General features: G+C 44.4%; 1 protein-coding gene across 4 annotated transcripts in view; it reads left to right on the plus strand.

The window, feature by feature from the left end:
* TAF1D (TATA-box binding protein associated factor, RNA polymerase I subunit D) overlaps nucleotides 1-8,409 on the plus strand; it is a 9,797-nt gene extending 1,388 nt beyond the window's left edge. For all 4 annotated transcript variants that reach the window (XM_069971172.1, XM_069971171.1, XM_069971170.1 and 1 more), the window contains exons 2-6: nucleotides 843-1,035; nucleotides 1,468-1,837; nucleotides 4,992-5,167; nucleotides 7,422-7,461; nucleotides 8,294-8,409. In XM_069971172.1, the coding sequence (XP_069827273.1) occupies nucleotides 851-1,035; nucleotides 1,468-1,837; nucleotides 4,992-5,167; nucleotides 7,422-7,461; nucleotides 8,294-8,374 (852 nt within the window). In that variant the 5' untranslated portion in view covers nucleotides 843-850 and the 3' untranslated portion in view covers nucleotides 8,375-8,409. The remainder of the gene's footprint in view (nucleotides 1-842; nucleotides 1,036-1,467; nucleotides 1,838-4,991; nucleotides 5,168-7,421; nucleotides 7,462-8,293) is intronic.
* Nucleotides 8,410-9,858: the final 1,449 nt, after the last annotated feature.

The following is a 9,858-nucleotide window of genomic DNA, read 5'->3' on the forward strand; positions in this document are numbered from 1 at the left end:
CTCCTGCTATATACCTCTGCTGTGTACCTGGGGAATCCTCCTGCTATATACCTCTGCTGTATACCTGGGGAATCCTCCTGCTATATACCTCTGCTGTATACCTGGGGAATCCTCCTGCTGTGTACCTGGGATATCCCCCTGCTGTGTACCTGGGATATCCCCCTGCTATATACCTCTGCTGTGTACCTGGGATATCCCCCTGCCATATACCTCTGCTGTACTCTGTTGATCTCCCCTCATCATATGTCGATCTCCGGACACTTAGGGCCCTATTCCACCAACAGATCTGACGACAGATTATCTGCCAAAGATTTGAAGCCAAACCCAGGAACAGACTATAATCAGAGAATGGATTATAAAGGAAAGACTGGATTTCTCCTCTGTTTAAATCCACTCCTGGGTTTGGCTTCAAATCTTTGGCAGATAATCTGTCGTCAGATCTGTTGGTGGAATAGGGCCTTTAGAGTGGGTTCATACTGAGGAATTCTCATGGATAATGTCCGCAGAATTCCGCTGTCTGTCCGCGCACCTTCCGCTGGCTCCATAGACACCAGTCTATGGGCCAGCGTATTCCGCTATCCGAAGTGTCAGTTCTTTCGGCGGATATCGGAATACGCCGGCCCATAGAATGGTGTCTATGGAGTCGGTGGAAAGGCGCGTGGCGGTGCGTGCGGACAGACAGCAGAATTCCACGGACATTATCCGTGAGAATCCCTCAGTATGAACCCAGCCTTAGACTGTGACCCCATCGGCATCATGTACTGATCTCATGTGCAGGCATACAGTAGACATGAGAACATCCCCACAGGATTTCCCCTTACTGTCATGTGTTCTTTCATCAGGATGATCGATGGCGTCCTCTGTGGCCCCAGGAGTGGATCGTTCGGATCTAGAGTGCGAGCTGCCCAGTAGCTCCGCCAAGGGGGGTGTCGAATACCCAGACAGCCCGGAGCTTATCACCGAGTCACAACTAAGACTGGAAAGGGAGGCCTTCTGCCCTACAAGTGACACCGGCCCCAGTGAGAGCGAAAACAGGTAGGACCCTCTGATTCAGTCGTAGTCTCTCCCACTCAGTAGTTGGGTTACAGTGGATTCACACATGGAATCATTTTCTATGAAGGTTTTCATGCAGATTTGCTGTGAACTTGTTGCAGATTTCACCCTTTGTCCGTCATTTAAAAGATTAAATCTGCAACAAATCTATGGTAAACCAAAATCCACATTTTTAGATCATTTAAGTTATTACACAGAGCGATAATCTGCCCAGTCAGGCCCATTCAGCAGATTATCGCTCCGGGTGATAAAGACCATGATCAGCATAGTATTCATGGTTAAGTCCCCACAATCTCCTCTATAAACCTATAAACCTAACCTTCTCACAAATGGAACTTTTAGCATTATACATTCTTTTTACATTTTAAGCCAATTTTCTTCAAAATAACAAAAAAAGTGTTGTTTTTTTTTCAGTTTGTTCCAGGCTCCATGTAGATACGCACCTACTAGGACTAGAAGAAAAAGAAGAGGCCAAGGACGGACAAGCTCTTTATCTGCCTTGAACGTGACTTCTGATCATTCATCAGACTCCGATTATGTACCCATGTCCGAAAAAATCTCAGAGTATTTGAAAAAACCCTTTCGTTACAAATGGAACATAAGAAAGAAAACAAGTAAAAAGAAATTCTCATCAAAAAGCAAAGGATTACTGAAAACTTCTAAAGGCAAATTACTAAGCTCCATTCCCAGCGAAGAGAAACGACGTCGATGGTGCCATCCAGGGATACGGTTTCCCTTTACATCTCACAAGTATTTGCCCTTCAAGCTGTATTTTACATATGAGGTAAAGCGTTGGCTCAGCACAAACTATCCAATATTGTATTGCTTAAAGGGGTACTCCAGCGGGGGGGCTATTTTTTGATCTGGCCGGGGAGGAGGTGGCTGAGAGAAAAGACGTCCACTCACCTCCCTGGTTCCAGCGGCGGGTCCCGTATCGCAGTGCTCCGGTTCCTGGCCGCTTCCTGGTAACTGAGGTGACGTCTCAAGCCCGCTCAGCCAGTCAGTGACAGAGGCGGGATCTGAGCGTACTTGAAACGGATCCCACCTCTGTTACTGACAGGCTGAGAGGACCTGAGACGTCACGTCTCGGGCCCGCGTCAGACACCAGGAAGCAGCCGGGGACCGGAGCGACGCGATATGGGACCCGCCGCTGGAACCGGGGAGGTGAGGTGGACGTCTTTTCTCTCAGCCACCTCCTCACCGGCCAGATCAAAAAATAGCCCCCACGCTGGAGTACCCCTTTAACCCCTTAAGGTCGGAGCCTAAAATGGCCTTAGGGACTGGGACAATTTCCAGTTTTGCATCTTTGTTTTTTCCTCCTTGCCTTCTAAGAGCCAGAACTCTTTAATTTTTCCAGCTACAGGGCCATGTGAGGGCTTGTGTTTTTTTAGGAACAGGTGTACTTTGTAATGCAGCCTTTCAATGTACTATAAAATTAATGACTGAACCCCCAAAATATCCTTTATGGGGTGAATTTGGGACAAATAATGCAATTTCACAAAGTTTGGGGGGGGGGGGGGGGGGGGGGTTCCGTGTTTATGTAATCCACTTTATGGTAATGCTGACATTTTATCTTTATTCTATAGGCCAGTCTGAGTACAGCGATGTGCATGTTTATACAGCTTCTCTAATGTTTTTCTATTGTAATTAACGGTAAAACTTTTTTTTGCAAATAGGTATATAGTGGTACCTTGGTTTAAGAGCTCACAGTTTTTCAAAATTGTGACTTGGTTTAAGAGCTCCCTGTACTGGGTGGGAGGGGGAGTGGGGGAGGGGCATGGTCTGCATAGTGGGGTCTACAACACTGAACTCTGACCCAGGAAGTCTCCCTCACCTTCCAAATCATAGAAGATCCACTTCAGGCTGGGGCTCACTTCAGGGGACAGGACTGTGGAGGTAATCTCTCCATAGCTGTAACCCTTCTTTTCCCAGACAGAGAGTGCTGCATGTATGTGCCCACATCTGCGCTGCTCATTCCTTCATACTCCCTGCAGTCTCCGTTGTGTTTCCCATCCTCTCCATTACTGTACAGTAACTTATTCAGCTGTTTCTGAATGTTTGTTTCATTTGTTTTACATGTTATTCAGAATATAAAATCATTATTTTGAGGTGTGGAACCAATTGTCTGCATTTCTATAATTTCTTATGGGAAAATTTGCTTTGGCTTATGAGTGGATTTGGATTACAAGCACGGTCCCCGAACAAATTAAACTTGTAATCCAAGGCACCACTGTATTTAAAATGACCCTATTGTAACCCCTATAGCGCATTTATTTTTTCATCTACAGGGCTGTATGGGGTGTCATTTTTTGCGCCATCATCTCTAGTTTTTATTAGTACCATATTTGTTTAGCTCGGATGTATTGATCCCTTTTTTATAATTTTTTTTTTAATATATATATATATATATATATATATATATATATATATATATATATATATATATATATATATATATAAAATGTAATAAAAAATCAGCGATCCTGGCATTTTTTTTGCCGCTTTTTGTTAACGCTGGTCACCGTGCGGGAATAATATTATTATTTTATTAGAGCGGATGATTATGCATGTTACGACATAGAATATGTTTATTTATTTTATTACTTTTGTGTGTTTTATTTATAAAATAGGAAAGGGGTGATTTAGACTAATTGGGGGAGGGGCTTTGGGGCTATGGGACATTTATTTATTTTACGCTTTTTAAGTCCCCCCTATGGTACTTTTACATACATATTAGATTGGTCACACTGATCACTGCTATGCCATAGCATAGCAGAGGTCAGTGTTATCTATGATTTTCTGATCAGAAGAGTGAAGATCCTACTGCATGGAGGTAAGCAGTATACCTCCAGTAGTCGGGCCATGCGATGGGGACCCCCACAGCGATTGGTAAGTGACAGGAGATGCTCCTGTCACTAATGGCTGCGTTTAAGGGGTTAACGACTGGCTGAAATATGGCTGTTGTTTTTACATAGTGTGAACCTGGCGTTAAAGAAATTTCTGGCCTTTAAAATAAAAAGGGAAAATCCTTTACTCCCTCCTGAGTTTGCTGCTGCTTTGTTGCTCCAGCCCCTGCTGTAAGGGCTGTGATGATGTCCCCATACACTGACATTGTGATGCCACAACCAGTATAACAGGTTTTATACATATTTTAGAGATGCAACCAATTGTACGGTATTTAGGTCTTCTTTAAGTGATAGTGAGAGCTTGTCTGTATACTCAGGCTAAACCTGTCCCGAAGTTGCAATTTCCCAATGCATTGATGATGATTAAAGGGGTTGTCCGGCGATAAAAAATTATTCACAGAATAACACACATTACAAAGTTATACAACTTTGTAATGTATGTTATGTCTGTGAATGGCCCCCTTCCCCGTGTCCCACCACCCCCACCCGTGTACCCGGAAGTGTGGTGCGCTATACATTACCTGTCACGTGCCGACCACGGTCTCCGATCCTCAGCAGTGACGTCTTCTTCGGGAGGCCGGCGGATCTTCCCGAGTGCCGGCCGCCCTCTGCAGCGTCATCCGAAGCTCAGTCGCGATTGGCTGAGCATAACTGTGCTCAGCCAATCGCGGCTGATGACGCGGCCACGTCATCAGCTGCTCAGCCGCGATTGGCTGAGCACAGTTATGCTCAGCCAATCGTGGCTGAGCTTCGGATGACGCTGCAGAGGGTGGCTGGCACTTGGGAAGATCCGCCGGCCTCCCGAAGAAGACGTCACTGCTGAGGATCGGAGACCGTGGACGACACGAGATGCGGTGAGTATAATGCACCACACTTCCGGGTCTAGCGTGGGTGGGGGGAAACACGGGGAAGGGGGCCATTCACAGACATAACATACATTACAAAGTTGTATAACTTTGTAATGTGTGTTATTCTGTGAATAATTTTTTATCGCCGGACAACCCCTTTAATATTTTATTTATTTTTCCACAGCAATTTGTTTTGGGTGGATTTCTGAACCATGTAAAAAATCTGAAATATGAGCGATCCTTAAAAGAGTCTCTGAAGGACTTGGCAGTGGATGAAGATTTAGAGAGTGAAAGTGTACTGATGAGGGAATACTCCTATTTGGATGATGATGGACCAATATCGCCCATTTCTGAGCCTGGGTAAGCATCATTTCTCCTGTCATAATTGAGGGGCATTTCTATCCTATAAAGTCATGGCTACACATGGCTAATACTGCTAGAAGGCTGCAGTACTGGATTAGGGTTAAAGAATCTATTGCATTTACCCTGCTCAGGCTTAGTAGCTGTGCAGGGAACTACAGCAGGTGCCATTGAATAAAATATGGCCAGCAGCAGTAGCTTTGCACAGCTGGAAGGCCAGGAGAACTATGTGCAAAAAAACTTACAAGGGCAATGTAACGCTGCGCTCCCCTACATCTTCAGAATAGTGAGGGTTTCAGAAGTCAAACCAGAGCAGGGGTGCATTGGGGAATGGCACCCTAAAAAAGGAAAAAATCTTCCTCCTGAACTCAAGTGGCGTTCAGACTGGATCAATATATAACATGAGAATTTTTACACATTTACAGTACAAACACACAGAGTGGATCCGCAGCGGATTTCTCGCTGTGAAATCCGATGCAGATCCATTGGCTGTAGTTTCTATGAGAAGACATCCCGCTGCAAGTATGTAAGGAGACCACCCAATTAACCGGAGCATACCTGCTCAACGCTTCGGCTTGCTTCAGGGGCTCCCGGCGTCTGGACGTCCTGCTAAGCCAATCAGTGCGCCACGGCAGGGCAGCGCACTGATTGGCTCAGCGGGATGTCCAGCCGGGAACACCCAAGCATCATGTTATTTATAAGGCTATCCGAATGATTTTTAGTCATGTAAAACTTGGTCCACCTTATCCACAGATGTTCATCCTTCACCCTTTTTGGTAGTTTTTGAAATTTATTGTGGCCAGGTGCTTCATAACCCCACTCCACTTTAGCATAGTGTTTGTGAGTATTCCTGAGGAAGTTGTAAGGAGACTTATAGAGATGAGTACAACTCAAACATGTTTGGGTCCTTCCAAACCTGAGCATGCACCATTAGATTACCGGTGGCTGAAGAAGTTGGATGCAGCCCTAGGGAATCCTGGAAATTCTAGATACATCCATGTCTTCCAGGCAGCCTTAGGGCTGCATCCAACTTCTTCAGCCACCGGTAATCAAATGCTGCACGCTCGGGTTTGGAAGGACCCAAACATGGTTGAGTTGTGCTCATCTCCGGAGACTAAACATGGATTCTGGTGGTCTACATTGGAGACCACAGTAAGTCAAATAGATGTTTGTAAATCCATAGATATTTCTTGTTTTACTATATATCACATATAAATAACAAGTACAACAAGAATGGACAGTTCATTTTAATCAAACATCCAGTAATAGTCACCTTAAGATTTCCTGCCTTAAAGCAAATGTACCACTAAGTACATGAATGTACCTGTGTAGACCAGCACAGGTGCGGGGATGCCCGTGCCGCAGTCCTTCTTTTTTTTTTTTTTTTTTTTTTTTTTTTAACCGCCCAGCGCTGCCCCCCAAGTGTGACAAAACCCCCATCCCTCTGTACGTGGCTCCAGTAATCCTAATGGAGCAGTGTCACAGAGGGGAGATCACACTGGGGGCCGGCAGGCCTGTCTCCAGGGCTTCATGCCCGGCCAGGGCTTGGGAATAGACCAGCCCGGGAAGCAGTCTTCGGTTCAAAAAAAGAACTGTGGAACCAGCATCCCCACGCCGCCACCGGTCTATTCATGTCAAAAACCACCAAGCGATGTACTTAGTGGTACATTTGCTTTAACACACGTTTTAAAAGCTCTTGTAGCTTTCAGATGTCTGTGTCGCTGTCTTTCTCTATCACATGTCGGTGTCGCTGTCTTTATCTATCAGATGTCGGTGTCGCTGTCTTTCTCTATCACATGTCGGTGTCGCTGTCTTTCTCTTAGGATGCCAACCTGCTCTATGTTTGTGATCTGAAAGATATTCTGGGTGTCTTTAGCTACTAAAGTTCATTGTCATGGAGTAACTTCTCTGTGTACTTATGTAGTTTAGCCAGTAGTTCTCAGCTACCTAAATGAGCCATAAATGTATTACATCATCTAATTGTATCCGTAACTAAAACTGCGGCCAACATATGCTCCGCACATATTTAGTTAATGTGTATTTAATAGTCACAAGGTGCAGGCAGCATTTATAAGAAGCTTTTGGGGTACTCATCCAGAACCTCTACACTGGTTTGCAGGTGAGTGTGTGTGATGCTGACTATTCTTGCTACCGTTAGGTATCCTATAAATACTGTTTCTAAATTGCCAATGTCTAATGACTGTCGCAGATATTCTAATTTATTAAACAATGTATGTATTAACATTAATTCTAGGGAAAGCCCTAATGAAGAGGAGGAAGAAGTAAATGTTGTGGTGAGTGTCAGCAATTTGGAAAGTGACATACAGCTTAATGATTTACATTAAAGGGGTTATCCAGGATTTGGGGGGGGAAACACAGCTAATTTCTTGTAAACAAACAAACAGCACTACACCTGTCCTCAGGTTATGTGGGGTATTACAGTTTAGCTCCAAACACTTCAGTAGAACTCAGCTGCAAAACCTACACCCAAACTGAGGACAGGAGACTTGCTTCATCTAGAAGAAAGCAGCATATTTTTGTAAGCCTAGACAATCCCTTTAAGGGTTCTTTCACACGTACCGACTCGCAGCAGAAATCTGATCCGCTACGAGTCAAGGTCCTGGTAGGCCTCTCTCCTTGCTGCACAGGGTCCCTGCGTCCTGCTCTCCCGCACAGCCAATCAGTGTGTTGCCCAGCCGCCGCTGATTGGTTGGGCGAGAGAGCAGGACGCCGGGACCCCGTGCAGCAAGGAGAGAGGTAATGTATAAACAGCGCGGGAGCCAAGAGGCAGCCGAAGGGGTTAAGGGGGCGGCTGCACTAGACCTCTGCGAGTATGTAATCCAAGGGGCCTGCCAGGACCTTGACTCGTAACGGATCTCGCTGCAAAACTCGCAGTGAGATTTCTACTGCGAGTCGGTACATGTGAACCCACCCTAAGGCTGCAGTTACAAACTGTAGTGTTTTTTTTTTTTGTTTGTTTGTCTTTTGCAAACTACCACTGCAGTTTTTTAACCAAAACTGGAAGTGGACTCAAAAGGAACTAGAAATATGAAGGGAGGCCTTGTACTTCTGCTTTCGGCTTTGTGGCTACTTTTGTGCTTCTTACATTCTTTTTCTATATTGCAGGAGAACGGATCGTTCATTTTAAACTGCGACGGGCCGAGCAAGAAAAACTGGCGAATAAAGAAAAAAGGAAAAAAGAAATAATCACTTTATAAAACTTGATATGGACCGTCCAAAAAGACTGACATTTTTGTTTTATATATATATATATATATATATATATATATATATATATATATATATATATATATATTTTTTTTTTTTAATAAAAGCAAAATTTATTGTATCATGTTTTAAATGAAAAATAACTGTGTACATGGCTTAAGCCTCTGTTCACACTATCCTATGGATCCACACAGTCACACTGCATTGGGAGAGGCATTTGGCACAGTGAGGGTCCCTTTACAGGCAAATATTTTTCAGCTGCGGGGGCTGCAAATGAGCGCTGAACAGCTAACAAGGTGCTGTGGAGTACAAGAAACAGCATGGCTGGTATGTATAGACTGATGTCTGTGATCTGGAAATCGACAGCATGGATACATATACATATCCCTGACATCAATATACACATATCCTTGCTGTTAGTTTACCATCAATCGATAATTGGGCAACTGATCGATGTCCCTTTTACATGAGCTGATTATCACCTCCTGGCCGATAATTAGCCTGTGTAAAAGGACCCTAAGTGGAGGATGCTGGGCCTTTCTAGGACTGCAGCATGGAGGGGTGAGAATAGACACATTGGTGGGAGTTTATGAAGCATGTCCCTAGTGCAGACCATGTAAAAGGTGCAATAAAACTGGTGTGGGTGAGAGGTGTGGAACTTCAGTTACCACCAGTGTATAGTTACTCCAGTCCTGATTAGAGGGGTAGTACCTTCAAATACAACTTTTTAGATGTTGCTGTCCATGGTGAGACTAACAATTATTTCCATACTTTTTTTTATCTGTTCAGTCTCCTTCCTCCAGTTCCGAGCTGCTGCTTTTTGCTAAAGACACAAAAATCTGTGTGTGAGCCTTTCTGTCTGTCTCCTCTTCCTTCTGAGAAAGATTATGTAAACAAGTCCCTATCTGCAACTTTGTAATGCCTGAATGATTAATTACACCAGCAAATTGACCTCAGATTAACTCTCCCAGCATTACAGAGATGCTACATAGTTGCAGATACAGCCCACCAGGGACTTGTTTATATCAGCCATTTCAGAAGGGATTGGGGAGAAGGGGGAGATGGAGAGAAAAGTTCAAGTTAGTTTTTTTGTCTCGAGCACAATGGAGCAGCTCAGAACTGGGAGAAGGAGACTGATGTTTTCAAATCAACTGGTCAGAAAGTTATATAGATTGGTAAACTACCTCCATTTAAAAATCTCCTCCAGTCTTACAGTACTTATCATCTGCTGTATGTCCTGCAGAAAGTGGTGTTTTATTTCCAGTCTGACACATTGCTCTCTACTGCCACCTCTGTCCATGCAAGGAACTGTCCAGAGCAACAGCAAAAACCCATAGAAAACCTTTACTGCTTTGGGCAGTTCCTGACATGGACAGAGGTGGCAGCAGAGAGCAATGTGTCAGACTGGAAAGAACACACCACTTCCTGCAGGACATACAGCAACTGATAAGTACTGGAACACT

This window comes from Dendropsophus ebraccatus, chromosome 5 (genome assembly GCF_027789765.1).
Source record: "Dendropsophus ebraccatus isolate aDenEbr1 chromosome 5, aDenEbr1.pat, whole genome shotgun sequence".
NCBI classification, from domain to species: Eukaryota; Metazoa; Chordata; class Amphibia; order Anura; family Hylidae; genus Dendropsophus; species Dendropsophus ebraccatus.